The following is a 17,995-nucleotide window of genomic DNA, read 5'->3' as shown; positions in this document are numbered from 1 at the left end:
CTTCAGTTGGACACATTTAAAATACAGAGACAGTGAAGAAAGTGACAAGTATGGGTATTTTTGTAATGATCATTAAAAAACACTTTTCTAATATACAAATGTTTTTTAATTTTTACTTATTTTTGACAGAGAGAGCACAAACAGGAAAGAGAGGGAGACACAGAATCCAAAGCAGGCTCCAAGCTCCAAGCTGTCAGCACAGAGCCCTATGAAGGGCTCGAACCCACAAACTGTGAGATCGTGACCTGAGCCGAAGTCGGATGCTCAACCGACTGAGCCACCCAGGGGCCCTTATAAAATGTTTTCAAATGTGCTAGCCAAATAGTTAAAAGAAACAAAGCAAAAGTGAATTCTATTACTTTTTTCCAGCCTAATCTCTAAATCGAAAGCTTTTGAACATGTGAGCGCTATCCATTAAGAAAAGGAGCGGCGTGGACGCAGGTCTCCTCCCAGCCGCCTGAGAAACAAGAGGGTCCGTAAAACCAACCCGTTTTATGGGAAGTGGAAAAGTGGACCATCACAAAAGCTACCTGGCAGACTGAGCCCACAACAGAGCCAGGGCGCTCGGGTTCTCAGAGTCCCCGCACAGGCTGACCGCCCCCGTGACACGAGTGGATACGCGGAGTCCTTGTGCAGACTCTGTGGAGTCACAGAACCCCCCGGCAGGACCCAGAAATGGACACGGGAGCACCGAGAGAATAGGGATGACGTTCAGATATGGCTACTAGTCCAGGGGCTCACTGGCTAGTCAAGCAGGTAGTTCAAAAGAGGCTCAGGGTCCCTCCCTGGCCCAGAACAGATCAAGGAGACCAGAGGAGACGATCTGAGGTTGTTTGAAAAGATTCTGATCAAGAATCTAGAAGACCTGGCATGGGCACCAGGCCCCAAAGTCACGGCAGAAATTCCCCCCCCAAGATGGAAGTTTTCAGGAAACCTTGTGCTTTTGTGGACTCCTGGTGGCAGCGGCCAGTGGGTCCGTGTCTCCTTTTGGAAGGGGTGGCTTCAGAACCGAAGCCACAGCCATCCGCAGTATACTGGGAAAATCGAACGCCTTTTCCAGTTGCATTAATGCTCAGACGAGGGACGAAGCCAGGGTGGTCTAAAGAGCTGTCTGTTGGTCCTTCTCTGAAAATTGTACACATTGCAGCCAAGAGTCAGTCCATGGTCTCACGGGATGGCCAGTCCATGTGGAAAACTCTGACTTAGAAATTCTAACTAAAGTAATTGTCCAAATTCATCCCTTTCTGGGCTTTTTCTCCCCCCACCCCCCATTTCCTTTTTCTTTTTCTTCATTGGTTTCCTTCTGGTCCCATCAGTGGAGAAGCTGTACTTGTATTTCTCATTACTTCCGAGAGGGCCCTCCACGTCGGAGCCAAGACCCCTCAGTAGGACAGCGCTCCCGAGGTCGTCTCCAGCAGCATGGACGACAGCTTCACGCTTCCCTCTCTCCTCGTGAACGAGACCCACTGCGCCTGGCTGATGCAACCCAAGTTCTTCAGGGTCTTCATAAGATCCCGGCGGAATCTCTCGCCCACAAAAACATAGAGCACGGGGTTCAGGCAACTGTGGAAGAAGGCGATGGTTTGAGTGACCTGGAAGCAGATGTCAATATTGGTGGAAATGGCACAGTTGGAAATGAACGTGGCGTAGGCATCGATGGTCTGCACCAACAGAATGCAGTTGTAGGGGAACTGAGATAGGAAGAAGACAGTAAGGACGGTGACGGTCACCTTCAGGGCCTTGTGCTTGGATGACTTCTTGGCTTGTAACAGAGTGTGGATGATAATGGTGTAGCAGCAGGCCATGACCACGAAAGGAAGGAAAAAGCCCAGGACGACCTTCAAGGTTAAGACCACCGACTTCACTTTGGTGCTCTCGTCACTAAGGTAAACCATGGTGCAAATGGTAATGCCAGATTCCTTCTTGAGTTGACTATACAGGATTTCGGGGATGCAGAGCATGGCCGCCAGCACCCAGACAGCAAAGCAGACCATTTTGCTGTACACGAGCCTTTTCTGCCTCCAGGTCTGCGCTTTCATGGCCTGAGCGATGGCAATGTACCTGTCCACGCTGATGCACATGATCAGCAGCACGCAGCTGTAGAAGTTCATCTTGTACATGCTGTTGACCACTTTGCACAGGAAGGTGTGGAATCTCCACTGGTCCGCAGTGGCAATGGCCCAGAAAGGAAGCGTGGTGAGAAAGAGGAGGTCAGCAATTGCCAGATTCAGGAGGAACATGTCGGTCATGGTCTTCACTCTCGTGCAGTACCAGTAGACAAGGACGACCAGACTGTTGCCCAAGGCGCCCGCGATGAACACGAGCCAGTACAAGGGCGGGAGGAAGTAGCTCGCAAACTGCCGGACGTTGTTTTTCTTACAGTAAAGTTCAGGGAGGTTTAGGTAGTCATCCAGAGGAGACGTGGGATGGTAGCTGTAATCGTCAGACATGTTAGAGACAAGACCCTGCAAGGAGACACCAGACACCATCAGGTCAAGGACGATCCTTCGGAGGATCTCAGAACGGCGGGGGCCCGGACCCCGTGACCCTCCCAGCCCCCAAAATCTGCGACGAGACAGAGAAATGCATGCAGGGCAAGCAGGCATTTCTGAGGGCATCTGCCCACATCACAACAGATTTATACAGTCCATGACTATCTCTCGCACGCCTATTCCGTGTCAGGTACCGCATGCATGCCAAAAACACAGTAGTGGGTAAGTCAGATGTGGTTCCAGCTCTCGTGGAACCCACCTGCTGGTGGAGGGCACACATGAACAGTTACAGGACACATGACAAGTGATCGGATGTGGTAGGACCCCCTTGGGACCAATGATGGGCACAAACCTGTATTGAACTCTGAATGATTCTGATTTCTCCTCTCTATTCCATTTTTTTTAAGTTTTTAAAACTTTTTTTTTAATATTTATGTATTTTTGAGAGAGGGAGAGACAGAGTGCGAGCTGGGGAGGGGCAGAGAGAGAAAGGGAGACACAGAATCCGAAGCAGGTTCTAGGCTCCGAGCTGTCCGCACAGAGCCTGACGCGGGGCTCGAACTCACGAACAGTGAGATCATGACCTGAGCTGAAGTCGGACGCCTAACTGACTGAGCCACCCAGGCACCCCTCTCCTCTCTATTCCATTCTTCCATAAAGGTCCTCAGAGGCTCCTAAACTTTTCTGGGTCCAGATTCTTCTGAGCCTCCTGCAAACTATGTATCCTCTGCTCCTGAAACAGCAACACACACACACACACACACTCACATGCACACACTCATTCATACCCTTTCACATACATGCACAAGCACTGGGACAGGTTACATAGCTTTCAGGATCCCTTATTCAAACTTTGTTAAGAATTCTAAGGGGCGCCTGGGTGGCTCAGTCGGTTAAGCATCCGACTTCAGCTCAGGTCATGATCTCATGGTTTGTGAGTTTGAGCCCCGTGTCGGGCTCTGTGCTGACAGCTCAGAGCCTGGAGCCCATTTCAGATTCTGTGTCTCCCTCTCTCTCTGCCCCTCCCCTGCTCACACTCTCTCTCTCTCCCTCTCAAAAATAAATAAACATTAAAAAAATTTTTTAATAAAAAAAATAAAGATTTCCCTCCAGCTTCAGCCATTACCCAGAAACCCAGTGTCTTGGGAGGACAGATTCCCTGGGAGACACATATTTTGGTGAGGATGCCGGGAGACTTCTCCCAAAGCCAAACCTGGCAGCCTGGCATCGTCGTGGCCCCCCAGGGAGGTTGTCCCCTGAGAGGTGGGGCTTGCGTAGACTTGGAGCAAAAAGAACTTTTAGGGTGGGAAGGAAGAATATGAAGAACACAGAGACCCCAAGATGGGGATCAGTGTAGCTTTAATGGGTCGGCACGGTGACATTTTGGGGAAAAGTCATCTGCTCGTGCAGATGAGCAGGTGTTAACTGTGAATCCACACAATGAGTAAGCGTGAAACTGCTTTTGTAGAGGTTCTTTTCTTTTTTCTTTTCTCTTCTTTTTTTTTTTCTTTTCTTCCCTTCCCTTCCCTTTTCTCTTCTTCCTTCCTTCCTTCCTTCCTTCCTTCCTTCCTTCCTTCTTTTATTTCTTTTTTACGTTTTTTGGGGGTGATCAAATACTTTTAACAGACTGTCACATGCACCTGAGCCCCAAGCTATAAATCCGGGAGGGAAACAGCGTCCCCATCCACAGATACAGCCCCAGGGGGTGGCGGGGGGAAGGGGGGACCTCAGCATTTCCAGTGCCCCAGGAGACCCAGCCTTCTCCACTGCCCAGTAAGCGGGCACGACCACCACTCCCCAGCGCTGACCCCCAGAATGTGTCCCGCTTGAAGCCCAAGGCGTGTGTTCTCCGGTTGGCTGAGGGTGGAGGGCCCGGTGGTCCAGCATAGAACTATATTTAGTTAGGGACTCCCCCCCACCCCCCGCAGGCGTATTTTAAAAGTGGTTTGACTCACACACACAAAAAACCTAGATTTATATACGTGTCGTCAAGGCCACATTTGTTGTGAAGACCAAGGTAGGCCTACATCATCCATACAAGATGAAAGGTTTGGCTGCCTTTATGAGGAAGAGTCCACCTCCCAGGCTAGGGGAGTCCTGGGCAAACGTGTCCCCCCAGCATGCTGGGACTCGCGCTTCTAGCTCTGGACATGCGTGATGGGTATATATCCTTTGGATGTTAGACACGGTATCCTTCGAAAACTTCCCAGCAGACGTAAACGGCACTATTTACCAACGTATTTTATTCGCCATAGCTGGGGTGCCTAGTGCATGCCAGACCCAGTGCCGACGCCGTGACGTGCGTGTGTGACGTAATCCTCACATTTCCAGGACAGGAAGACCTCTCTCAGATGAGGGCTCAGGCTTCCATGAGGACTCTGAGATAATGAATTCCTTCCTTCCAGCTCACCTGCTCTCTGAGCCGTCCTAGAGACACTGTTCTTGCTGGAGAAGCTACCTAGGCAGGCTGCTCTCGGAGCCTTGCACAGCAGGAAGAGATCCCAGGAGAGAATCGGTGGAATGACAGGCTAATCTGCATGTTTCCAGTCTATTTCCCATCCAGGAGCCCATGCCAGAACCTTCTAGTTTGGGCAATGCCTAGAACAACTTCCCACATTCTCCCGGGCACCCTTCCTAAAGTCTCCATCAAGGTGGTGTCTAAGGAGCCCTCGTGGGGTCCACTCTCTCCCCTGAGAGCAGGGCCTCCAGGGGCTTCTTCATAGACATCTCTGTCCTACTCACTAAGACCTACCCAAGACGTTAGGCCTTTAAATACAAAGGAGATGTGAAGAAAGGCTTTCGTATCTCTTGAAGAATAGGGAAGGGTCTCTTTTTCCCTCGTGAACCATATCAGGGCCCCTTTCTAATTGGGAAGCTCGGCCAAGCTTGTAGCCCAGTTACAGTCACCAGACAAGACCCCTTAGGCCAGCTCTGCACAGTAGAAACGTACAGAAACCCCAGGCTAAGCTTGGTTAAAGAAGCAAAAAGAGGGGCACCTCGGTGGCTCGGTCAGTTAAGCGTCCAACTTCGGCTCAGGTCATGATCTCACGGTTCATGAGTTCAAGCCCCACATCGGGGCTGTGCTCACAGCTCAGAGCCTGGAGCCTGCTTCTGATTCTGGGTCTCCCTCTCGCTCTGCCCCTCCCCTGCTTGCACTCTGTCTCTCAACAATAAATAAATGTAAAAAAAAATTTTTTTTAAAAAAAGAAGAAGAAGAAGAAGCAGGGCCAAGCATCAAGGGCTAAGCATCTTCTGGGGCAGGAAGAAGGCCTCCGGATTTTCAGGAGCCTCCTGCATTGACTCAGGTTATCTCCGGAAGGCTGGAAGGCTTCTATCAGCCCCAGGCCCGTCGCCTGCACCTCTAGGCAGAGAACAGGGCCAAGGGCAAAGCCCGTGTCCTGCGAGGCCACATCCCTTATTTCTTCTCAGCACCAAAGTGGGCACTTGCGTGGGGGAAGGGGTGCGGGAGGGAAGATGGAGGGAGGGAGGGAGGGAGGGAGGGAGGGACGTGAGCTGGTCAGGAGGAGCGGGAATGGCCGCCCTCCGTCTCTAGGGCGCCCTGTCCCCACACTTGAGGAAGTAAGACTTCCAAACAGTAAGACCTGAATCTCAGCGCCTTTGACAATTGTCTACAGGGAGCACCCCGGGGATACTGTGGGCACTGAGAGCATTCTGCAGGTCTCCTCCTCCAATTCGCCATGACCCTGACCCCTCCCCCACCCTCCCAGCCTCGGTTTCCTCATCCGCAAACATGGCTCTGCCTTCGCTGTGAGGTCGAAGGAAGGCGGCGTCCTGGGTACTGACCGGCGCACAGCCCTTCCTTGGAAGAGTGGCCACTGGGATGTCATGGGCTGTTTGCCAATAGCCATTAAGAGCCCCATCTTTTCCCCATTTAGATGCTGCTGGGCACCTCTTGACCATAAGAGGTCATCATCGGGGTGTATTTTTCTTCCTCTCTGGGCCTGCCTTGCAGGGTCTAGATAGCTTCCGAGATCCCAGACGACAAAACCGAATCGGGCTGAGACACAGCCCCGACTCGGCTGCCCCAACCTAGCTGTTTCCACCGCATCCGGGATGAAAGGCAAATTCTAACTACAGGAGAAACGAAGGGTCTGATTCTGGTCAGAAAAGTAGACTTACCTCGTTTACTTCAGCAGATCCAAGTTAATCGTCTCTTTTTTTGTTAGGTATATGCAACAATACACATGCAATACTAAACATCATTAGCGTGGCATCGCCGACTTGTCTAAGGTCAACAATTGTGACCACCAAGCTCCGTGGACCTTGGAACTCCTAGACCAGTGTACCTTGAAGGGCAGTCTGTTAGCCCCACTAAGAAGGCTTGATTTCAACCACCGACTTGTAAAACCCAGACTTTCTCTTTGAGAAAAGCAAAATTAAACCAGTTAGATATTTCTGTGAGGCGTTTATGAGGACGGCAAAAAACGGAGCAATTTGATGTGATTCTGTCCTTGATTACATTTGGCTACAAAATCCCAAATGACTCTCTGGATGATGGCTTTACCCAGTATTTTCGTTAGCCTCTTTGTCTCATTTAGAGAAATATAGGCTCTTATGTGGTTTTTGAAAAGCCTATGTCCTGTTGTGTAAGAGACAGAACTGATGTGCTCACCACAGGTTTATTCGAAACAAATGATGAGGGCACCTGGGTGGCTCAGTCGGTTAAGCATCCGACTCTTGATCTTGGCTCAGGTCATGATCTCACGGTTTGTGAGTTCAAGCCCCGTGTCGACAGCAAGGAGCCTGCCTGGGATTCTCTCTCTCCCTCTCCCTCTCCCGACATGTCTCTCTCTCTCTCTCTCTGCCCCTTCCCTACTCATGCTCTCTCAAAAATAAATAAACATTTAAAAACCCCCACAAATTCAGGGTTGTCCCATATCCTCCTTTGTCTTAGTTTCAGAACAGACACATCCAATCATAAAAACTCTTACCTGTTAATGAGATCTAAAATAGTGTGTTCCTCTCACTTCACCACAAACCCTGAGGCTCTTCCGGTTTTTCAAGTTTGTAAAGCCCTCTGTGCTGGCATTGGCCACCCATATGGGGCACTGCTCGGCAGAGACCTTACCCCTGGGAACCCACACAGAGAAATCTCTCCTCCACAGCAGGTTCCTTCCCACACTGCCGCCCTCCAAAAAAACAGGCAAGATGACAGTGCATTTCCACAAAAAAAAAGGGTGGGGGGAAACTATTCCATGCTCATTGATTACAAGAACAAATATTGTTAAAATGTCGATACTACCCAAAGCAATCTACACATTCAATGCAATCCCTATCAAAATAACACCAACATTCTTCACAGAGCTGGAACAAATAAGCCTACAATTTGTATGGAACCAGAAAAGACCCCGAAGAGCCAAAGCAATCTTGAAAAAGAAAACCAAAGCAGGAGGCATCACAATCCCGGACTTCCGGCTATGCTACAAAGTTGTAATCATCAAGACAGTGTGGTATTGGCACAAAAACAGACACTCAGATCCATGGAACAGAATAGGGAACCCAGACATGGACCCACAAACGTATGGCCAACTCATCTCTGACAAAGCAGGAAAGAATATCCAATGGAATCAAGACAGTCTCTTCAGCAAGTGGTGCTGGGAAAACTGGACGGAGACATGCAGAAGAATGAACCTGGACCACTTTCTGACAGTGCATTTCGAGGAGCCTGAGGAACATGGCGATACTCACTGTGAGTTCTGTGGGCACCATGATGGGTCAGATGCAAGCTTGCTTCTAGGAAGAGAAGGCAAAAATCAAAAAGAGGTCTGTCTTATAAATGAACAGTAATAAACGCCTAACGATGGAGACTGGAGGTTATATCTGTTTGTCCTCGTGCAAAAAATATAAAAATCCCAGGCGAGAGTTACAGTCCATATTACATCGACACCAAGCCAAATATTCTAGATTCCAAAATGATCTTGGTTGTCAACATAGAAACGAGAGAAACCTCTCCCCTAAGAGCCCTTTTGGGGACTTCATGTTTTCCCAGCGTTCTTTTTACCTGAGTTCATTTGCTCTCGACTCCACTTCTCAGGATCTGTTTTGCTAAATGCCCCCTCCTTATTTTAGCAACCAGAGGGCTCCTGAAGATCACAGGACAGAGGTTGGCTTGAGACCTCTCTGGGCCCCAGCACCTACCTACATGCTTCATTTGTAAGCCCAGGATGGGAAAAGGGGCCCTATTTCCTGGAAGTCCCAGATTTGGTTTAGCAAAAAAAAAAAAAGGTAGTTCCCTAATGCAAAGGGCCTCCAAGCTGACTTCCATAAATCTCGGCTGTTGTGCGTATGTGTTTTGAATCTCTGTAAACCCACCCCTGTATGACTAAGGGAACAATAGCTTACTGCACTCGAGGACGTGTCTCAGCCTGAGCCGGGCATTTCTTTTTATATTTTTAGCAAGGAAAAGTTCCCAAGAAACACGTCTAGTACCACACCCCAAGTTTTCAGAATAAAACAATTCTCCTTCATAGATTCAACCCTCACCTGTTGGTTTCCTTTCTACAACACAACATCATGACTCATCCTCCTTTTCTGAGAGTGTGGTGGTTTTGAGCACCTAACGGTGGTACAACCACTTTGGAAAACCGTTTGTCAGTTTCTTAAAAAGTTAAACATAAGGGCGCCTGGGTGGCTCAGTCGGTTAAGCGTCCGACTTCAGCTCGTGTCATGAGGTCAGAGTTCGTGAGTTCAAGCCCCATGTCAGGCTCTGTGCTGACAGCTCAGAGCTTGGAGCCTGCTTGGGATTCTGTGTCTCCCTCTCTCTCTGCCCCTCCCTTGCTTGTGTTCTCACTCTCTCTCAAAAATAAGTAAATAAACATTAAAAAAAAAAGTTATAGATCCACCCAGCACGTGACCTAACCATCCCCCTGCGATGTCCTTCCCTAAGAAAAAGGCAAGCATTGTCCACACAAAGACTGATGCAGGAATGTTCATAGCTGCTCTATTGCAATAGCAATTACTGGAAATAACCCAAATACTGGATACCCTATCCATTATCAGGAAGGGATACGTGGACCGTGGGCATAGCCACACAATGGAATCAGAATGAACAACTGATACTCACAGTCATACGAATGAATCTCAAAATAATTATGCCACATAAAGAAGCCAGACCAAAGCACGCATACAGCGTGATTCCACTTACATAAAATTCTAGAAAATGCAAACTAATCTAGCGTGAGAGAACACAGACCAGTGATTTCCTGGTGAGAGAGGGAGAAGAGGCGGGGGAGGGTGTGAGGTGAGCGAGGGCACAAAGGCTCACAAGGAAGCCTTCGGGGGTGACACATATACTCATGATACTCATTACGTGCAAGTTTCACGGGTATACGTATGTCAGAGCTTGTAGTCTGCACTGTAAATGTAGTCTTTTGTAGTTGGACCTCAGTAAAATGATTCAAGTTAAGAAAAGAAAGTGAGTGAGAGCTAATGGAAATTTTCTGGCTTCTTCCCTCCTCAGAGTCCTATCTGGCCTTTAGCAGGTGGGGAGGAAGGCAGCCAGAACTTCTTCCTTGAAACCTTCTTGCCAGCTGCTTCTTGAAAATGCCTTGGAGTGCCTTGTGCCATTCTCACGGAACTGAGGGCTCAAGATGAACTCGGGTTTTCAAGCTTAGATTAGAGAGATAGACAGATAGATGATAGACACATAGATGATAGATAGATAGATAGATAGATAGATAGATAGATAATAGAAGATAAATGATTGATAGATGATAGATGAGATAGATAGATAGATAGATAATAGATAGATAGATAATAGACATATTATAGACAGATACATAGATTGTTTGATTGATAGATTGATAGATGGCAGATACATAGATAGATGATAGATAGATAGATAGATAGATAATAGGTGGATATATAGATAATAGATTAGAGATAGATAAATAAATAGACTGATAGATTGATAGATGATAGACACATAGATGATAAATAGATAATAGACAGATGATTGATAGATAGATGATAGATGAGATAGATAGATAGATAATAGATAGATAATCGATTGTAGACAGATAGATTGATAGATTTATAGATGACAGATACATAGATGATAGATAGATAGATAATAGGTGGAGAGATAGATAATAGACAGATTAGAGATAGATAAATAGATAGACTGATAGATTGATAGATGATAGATGGATAGATAGATGACAGATAGATGATAGATGAGATAGATATACAGATAGATAATAGATAATAGACATATTATAGACAGATACATAGATTGATTGATAGATTGATAGATAATAGGTGGATAGATAGATAATAGACAGATTAGACTGACAGATTGATAGATGATAGATGATAGATGATAGATGATAGAGACAGATAATTTATGTGTATATGCACATGTATTTGTGTTTCACACACATTTCCTGGCACTGTCCCCCGAGGGCCCCAAAACAATGACCCAGCAGACAAGCACCTAGTGCCCTGATCTTGGTCTCTAAATACCTTCTTCCACCGAAAGGAAGCAGGACTCTGGAGAAATGTCTGATTCCACAGCTAGGGCAATTGCAAGATGCACCCAGAACTGATTTTTTGCATCAGGAAGCAAGCAGGTGTTCAAAGGACCAGGAGGACCCGCCAAAAGGACATAGCTGCCAACTCGATGGGGCTCCCGCCAGCCAAATCAGAGGCAACTTGGGCACCAAATTAAATCACGATGGCCATCCTCGTAGCACGCCCAACTACGTGAGGATCCAGGAGTCCGTACTAATGAAAATAAATGAAAACATGAACAAAGAGGTGAAAAACCTCTTCTCGCAGTGCCAACTAATACATATATAAAGGAATCCTGGGATTAGAAACTCGCCAATGGCTGCTGAAATTAGCGGGTGGATGTTTGATGAGGAAAGGGTGTTTACCTCCTCTCAGAGGGCGACTCCCCAAATTACATACGATCCCGTTGACTTTACCATCCTCTTTTTTTTCCTCCCTGAATCATGCTCTGAACCAATAAATCATTTTTTTGAAATGCCCAGTTAACTTTGGATCTTCCTCACTCAGCTCGTTTAATTTTATTACAGCTTGGGGAACAGAGAGATTGGTTTTCGAGACATTAATTAGCCAGAAAAAAACCACATATATTTCTAGTAGCTGCATAAAAAGACTTGAATATTCGGGAGCCTGGGGGGCTCAGTCGGTTGAGCACCCAACTTCGGCTCAGGTCATGATGTCACTGTTCATGGGTTTGAGCCCTGCGTCCGGGCTCTGTGCTGACAGCTCAGAGCCTGGAGCCTGCTTCAGATTCTGTGTCTCCCTCTTTCTCCGCCCCTCCCCTGCTCATACTCTTGTCTCTCGGTCTCTCAAAAATGAATAAACGTTAAAAAAGAAATTTAAATAAAGACTTGAATATTCGCCAGATAATATCAACGAAAACAAGCTCCCAAGGAAAGAAGCCACATAAAGAAGAAAGAGTGGCTTTGGTTATGGTTCATTATAGCTAGTTAGTTTTAGGTTGAAAATAAAGACTAATGATGATATTGGTAAGGGTTTGGGGAAGAGACCTCCACATTGCTGTGGGGAGTATAAATTGCGTGTCCCCGTGCTCTCCAGCCTTCAAGGGCCAGCAAATAAAAAAAAAAAAAAGTCACCTCCTTAATGAAGCCCTCCTGGGTTTCCCCGATGCTGGAGACAGGATGGTTGACATTTGCACCTCTCCTGCCCTCTTGCCCTGTGCAACCTTCTCGGAGTATTAAGCTACATCTGTCAAATTTACAAAGCACAACAGCCCTGACTCAGCACTTCATCTGCTGGGAACATGTTCTATTGCTGTTTTCACAAAAGAGCCTAAATAAAGATACGTATATGGAGATGTATGTGGCAATTTTTTTGCAGAACAAAAAAAAAACGGAAACAACCTAAATACCCAACAATTGGCAATATTCTGATACAGCTTTCAATAAAACACAAGGAGCCTGGGGGCGCCTGGGGGGCTCGGTCAGTTAAACGTCGGACTCTCGATCTCAGCTCAGGTCATGATCTCTCGGCTCGTGAGTTCGAGCCCCACCTCGAGCTCTGTGCTGACAGCACGGAGCCTCCTTGGGATTTTCTCTCTCTCCCTCTCTCTCTGCTTCTCCCCTACTCACTCACTCTCTCTCAAACTAAATAAGTGAACATTAAAAAAAAAACCTACAGAAGTCACCCATAAATGGAATAAAATAGACCTCACGCTGATATAAGGAGGTCACCAAGAGTATTAGGTAGAAAGGCAAGGTAGAAGACTGTGTTGCACGGTCTTTAAGAAAAAAAAAATGTAAAAGTTACACACTTCACTGCTCATCAGTACTGAAACATTTTCTGCAAGGAGCTTGAACAATTATGACCCGTGGAAACTGAGACTTTCGTTTTTTTTTCCTTTAGGTTATGTAAACTATTTAAATATGTTCCTTTGTGCATGAAATTTTATTTTAAGAACTATCATAAAAATAACTTGCCAACCTTTTTTTTTTTTTTTAAGAAGCCCCAGTTCTCTTCCCTTCCATACACCTGTTTGCAGATCTCATCCCCAGGAGGTACCCGCAGCTGCCCCAGTGAAGGGACTGGAAGGCAGTCAGGACTAGTAATCAAATTCTCGGCAGCTTCGGTTTGCAACTTTGAGAGCCTCCATCAGCTTTCCGTGAAGGTTTCTTTTTCTGCTATGATAAATGCGTTTCTGGCTCACGGAGACACTGCTAATAGGGGCCCCTGGGTGGCTCAGTCGGTCAAGCGTCCGACTTCAGCTCAGGTCATGATCTCATAGTTCGTGGGTTCAAACCCCGTGTCGGGCTCTGCGCTGACAGCTCGGAGCCTGGAGCCTGCCTCAGATTCTGTGTCTCCCTCTCTCTGTGCCCCTCCCCGGCTTGTACTCTCTCTCTCTCTCTCAAGAATAAATGGATGTTAAAAAAAAATTTTTTTTAAAAGAAAGACGCTGCTGACGGCTCTCCACGTATCCCCTCTCTCCTCCATCAGAATACTTTCCAAAGATTTCATTGCACCAGTTGCGAAGTCTCCAAGCTCGCTTTCATTTTCTCTTCGGCCCTGAGAAGGAGGCAAACACCCACACACAACAAAGCGTCCTGAAAGCAGGCCCCTCTCCGGTCTGCTGGGAGTGCTCTTTGGCGTCTGGCTCAGTGTGGCCCCAGTCTCTCCCCGGTGGTGCTCCCGGTGGCCCCATTACGGTTCTGCAACCGCTGGGATCTGCGAAGCCTGCCCCTGTGCTGTAGCATAATGGGCTGAGGTGGGGGGAGCACGATGGACCCCCATTTGAAAGCCCCCGTCTGTCCCTTGGTCCAGCCCTTTCTGCCTGGGAGACCTTGGCAAGAAGTGACATGCCTAGTTTCCTCAGCTGTAAAATGGAGGTGAGAGCCCAGCCTCCTGCAGGGCCCCGTGGCAAAGGTCAAGTGCAATGCTCTTTGCGGAATGCAGAGAGCTCTGTGGGAAGGAGAGGGAACATGCTTCATCCCCCCCCGCCCCGGCTCACCCCTGCAATGTGTCTTGACACCTGAAACACCTGCTGGCTTGAACTCTGTATGAGACATGATCCAAGTCGACCAGAAGCTCACATTCAAGGGTAATGAGCTCCTCATCGCTGCAAAATACCAGCAAGGCTAAATGCTACGAGTCGCTTTGGGAATTAGGAGGCAGAAGTCATGACTCCAGTGCAACTCGGGAGGGCTTCCCTGAGGAGGTGACATTTTTGCTGACCCCTTGAAGGCTGGAGAGCATGGAGACATGCAATGAGGGGAGGGAACCCTGCTCGAGGACAGGGAAACATATCAACAAAGGCATGAAGGCCAGAAAACAGGAAGCGTGTACAGGAACCTTGGTGGGGGTGGGGGGGAAGGGAGGGCTGCTAATTCATTAAAAAAAAAAAAAAAAAAAGAACCTATGAGAAAAGTTGGGCTGGCATCCGTTACTGCCCCCGGCCATGCGTTTTTGCTCCCTGCCGTCCTTAGATAATCACCACGAAGATCATCACGGAGGGGCACCTCTTTGGCTCCGTGGGTTGAGCCTCCGACTCTGGTTCGGGTCATGATCTCACAGTTCGTGAGTTTGAGCCCCGCATCGGGCTCACTGCTGTCAGCCTGTCAGCGCAGAGCCCGCTTTGGATCCTCTGTCTCTCTCTCTCTCTCTCTGCCCCTCCCCTGCTCGCTCGCTCTCCGTAAGTGAATAAATAAAACAAAACCATCGCGGAGCGTCTGCGGCTGCAGCATTTTCCCGTCCCTGCTCCCTGTAGCCAGTGAATTGGATACAGATACTGACGGGAGTCAGGAATTCAGGTCTCATTTCCACGTTTGTCCGACTCGCTACACTGAGACTGAATCATCTATTTGTTGGTAGCTCTGCCCGCCACCCCACCCCGCCCCCCACCCCCCGTACGAAAGTGGGGTCTCTGAGCCGTCTCTCGGGCCTGCTGCTCGCCAAGCCTGGGTCGGGCGCCCGCCTCCCTGCCCCCCAGTAGACGCTGCAGCCTGTGAGTGGGGAGTCCTTGAACTTGGCTGGGAGGGGAGGGAGGGGGCGGGGGGGGGTGTGGAGGAAGCCTTCAGAGCAGATAGACGGATATGGAGAAAAGAGGCTTCGAGCTCCAGGGGCTGAAAGGGCAGATGGACTTGGGCCTGTTCAGCAGGGGGAGGAGGAGACGGGCCCTGGGGGGCTGGTGGTTGCCCCGCGTTTCCAGCTCTGGGCTCCTCGGTGGCCCTTCCGGCCTGGCAGCTACGGCAGGTGCAGAGCAATAGCGAACAGAGAACTGGAGAGTGTTGGGGTGTTTGGAAGGACACAGCCGTAGTCACGGATGGGTCACTGAAAACGAAGCAGCTTTGCTTTTCTTCCGATTATAAAGGAGATTTTGCACGTTTCGTAATGTACCAGAAAAACCAAAAAAAAAAAAACCCAAAGCAAATGTATACGGGGAAGAAAATAAACACTGCTCAAACACCCCTGGCTTGGGTCAGCCTCTGTTCACTTTCTTTGCACTTTTTCCCACACACGCACCCTTAGTGGGAAGGGAATCGGACCACACAACCCATTTTCTATCTTACGTTCTCGTTGCCCCTCTTTCTGGTTCACGTTTCACACCAGTGACCGCGGGGCTGTCATCGGACTGGATGGCTGGGGGGTGTTCTGTTGTCTGGCGATGCCACACTTCACTTAACCAGTCACCGCTTAGAGCGGAGTTTGCTTGTTTCCGATTTTTCCCTGCTACGGAGAAGGCTGCCCCAAACATCCGTCCCGCGGGGCTGCCTCTCGGACCCGAGGACCTCCTGGGGGCTTCGCTTTCCCAGTCCTGACCCCCTTCTTGTCACCTGTCCCGAGCACCTGCTTCTCCCTCCTGTAAGTCACAAATCACAGAACTCACTGCCTCGAACCTTTACTTCACACGTGTGGGTGGGAGGGAGTCTTCTGACTCATCCCTGGAAACCTGGGCAGGCCACTACCGGACTCGCCTTTGCCTTCCTGGAAGCTTCTAGCAAAGTGCCTGGGGCTCACGACCACTGAACAAATGAGTGAGAGCCTGGGTTTTAGAAGCCATCGAGGAAACACAAGAGTGAGGGGCACAGGAGACACCGAGAAGGGTGATACTCACTGTGGAGGGCAGCGGGAGATGCTCCGGGAGAAGGTGGGTCCCACCAGCTCCGTCGGGGGGCAAGGGCTGGCCTGCTCTCTGCCTGGGATGAGGGGCAAGGCTTCTACGAGTGTTGTGCAGGCAATATCGGTAAAAACACCAGAGAGGAAGTCAGGCCACCCCTACCTGCGTTGTCACTGGTGGGGTGGCCTGGGAGGGTGGGGAGCAGGGAGTCACCAGCTGCAACCTCAGCAATCAGCAGAATCGATGATTTGCAACCAGAAGTGAAAAGCCAAGACGTGCTGGGCTAAGGGAAACCATCTTCTCTGAAGACGCACACGCAGACCGATGGTCTACACAAAGGTCTTTTCCTAGACAGCACGGCCACTCCAGGGAAAAGGGGCAAGGAGGGGCTGTGGAAAAACAAGCCTTGCCAGGCTACTGGTGTGGGTGTGCAAGGTTTGCTCGGGCGGTGTTGCCTGGACAGGCCGATGTGGGACCGTCACCCCCAGCTCCATCTACTACCACGTAACCCCCTTTTGGCCTTGACAGGTGGACCTCAACCCACAGAGCTGGGCCAGCCGATGCGGTAGCTAGTGGCCACGTGTGCCTTTTTCAGTTCAAACTAATTGAAATGAAACTAGTCCCGTAGTCGCACCAACCACATTATAAGATCTGGATGGCCACCCGTAGCTGGTGGCTTCCATGGCAGGCAGCACAGATGTCTAAAAATCCTATTGAACGGTGGCACTCCTTTAGAAAATCATGGATGTGATACACACCCAGGAACACGGGGAATGCTGGAGGGTCACAAACACCTTAAAACTGGGGTCAGATACGGTAAGATTTTATTTTCACGTAACTACCATACATCAGGTACGTAGACCCTGACAACACGTTTCATCTGATTAAGGTTGGGTGTTTCGATGACATTTGTTTAAAAAACCTAAGCACACACAGGGGCAGCCGGGTGGCTCGGTCGGTTGAGCGTCCGACTGCAGCTCAAGTCATGATCTCACGGTTCGTGAGTTCGAACCCCGCGTCAGGCTCTGTGCGGACGGCTCGGAGCCCGGAGCCTGCTTCGGATTCCGTGTCTCCCTCTCGCTCTGCCCCTCCCCCACTTGCACCTTGTCTCTCTCTCTCTCAAAAATAAAATAAAAACATTAAAAAAAGCATTAAAAAAAAAGCCTAAGCATACGTGAAGTTCTATTCTTAATGAAGCTCACAGGTGAAGTTTTCCGGCCCACCGCTATGGTAGGGCCCTCCGTCACAACACGGTCACACCCCCTTCTGGGCCCCAGGGTCAGGTGCTGTGCCTGGTAGTTGAAGGGTGTTTAGGGGATGATCATGGCCTGGAAGCCACAGCCCGTGACTTCTACTGTCTGTAACAGAGAAAAGACCCCAGTCCGTCCCTTGTCGTTATTGCAACAGAGGCCTCTGTCTCATTTTTGTTGCGGGGTACAATCACGAGTGAAGACCGATTTCCTCTTTGCGGTACTTTTGTCGTCCTGCGGACCCACCGGTGCCCTCTGGCAGAGTGGGTCTCCCCGGACGCGTGGCCCCTCAATCACCGTCCATTCATACAGAATAAAGTGACGCATTCGATGCATCTGGACTGATTATCTAAATGGGAAAGGCCAATGAACAGCGCATCCGAAAGTTACAGACCGTGAGCTGTAAGAACGAAAGCAATGGTTGATTCAGCAGCCTCGAGGGAGCCGTGGGTTCCCTGCTCTTGGCCCATATTCGTTGAACGTCATGCCTAAAAGGGTAGACCAGCCAAGGGCTCTGGCTCTCTCACTTCTACATTGGCAATCGTTGATGGAAAAGGAAGGGGCAATGGAGAGGGGAAAATGCTCCCTGAGCTGATCTTTGGCTGTCTTTCGGGCAGGCGGAGCAGGGCACTTGCTTGTCCCCAGGGTGGGAC

The 17,995-nt window shown here is 49.1% G+C and overlaps 1 protein-coding gene across 2 annotated transcripts; it reads right to left on the bottom strand.

Moving 5' to 3' along the window:
* Positions 1-284: 284 nt before the first annotated feature.
* Positions 285-16,190, bottom strand: CCR9 (C-C motif chemokine receptor 9). 2 transcript variants are annotated; one of them, XM_047097065.1, is made up of 3 exons: positions 16,090-16,190; positions 8,202-8,246; positions 285-2,465 (listed from the first exon to the last, which is right to left on the bottom strand). In XM_047097065.1, exons 2-3 carry the CDS (start codon positions 8,220-8,222, stop codon positions 1,383-1,385), a joined length of 1,104 nt encoding a protein of 367 aa, XP_046953021.1. In that variant the 5' UTR covers positions 8,223-8,246; positions 16,090-16,190; the 3' UTR covers positions 285-1,382. The 2 variants fall into 2 exon arrangements, with proteins under 2 accessions (XP_046953021.1, XP_046953022.1); XM_047097066.1 differs by having other exon boundaries at positions 8,202-8,243.
* Positions 16,191-17,995: the final 1,805 nt, after the last annotated feature.

The sequence above is a fragment of the Lynx rufus genome, unplaced genomic scaffold, assembly GCF_022079265.1.
Source record: "Lynx rufus isolate CCGP_SWC_20201006 ecotype Redwood Valley unplaced genomic scaffold, mLynRuf1.p SCAF_4, whole genome shotgun sequence".
Classification (NCBI taxonomy): domain Eukaryota; kingdom Metazoa; phylum Chordata; class Mammalia; order Carnivora; family Felidae; genus Lynx; species Lynx rufus.
Note: the sequence above shows the minus strand (reverse complement) of the source record. Positions and strands in the feature narration are given on the sequence as shown.

Bases quoted from the DNA above. Each gene is read 5' to 3' on its own strand.
- CCR9 (XM_047097065.1), bottom strand. From the start codon at position 8,222: ATGGTGCCCACAGAACTCACA. The intron at 2,466-8,201 runs GTGAGTATCGCC...GTCTCCTTGCAG, and splicing joins TGGTGCCCACAGAACTCACA to GGTCTTGTCTCTAACATGTC.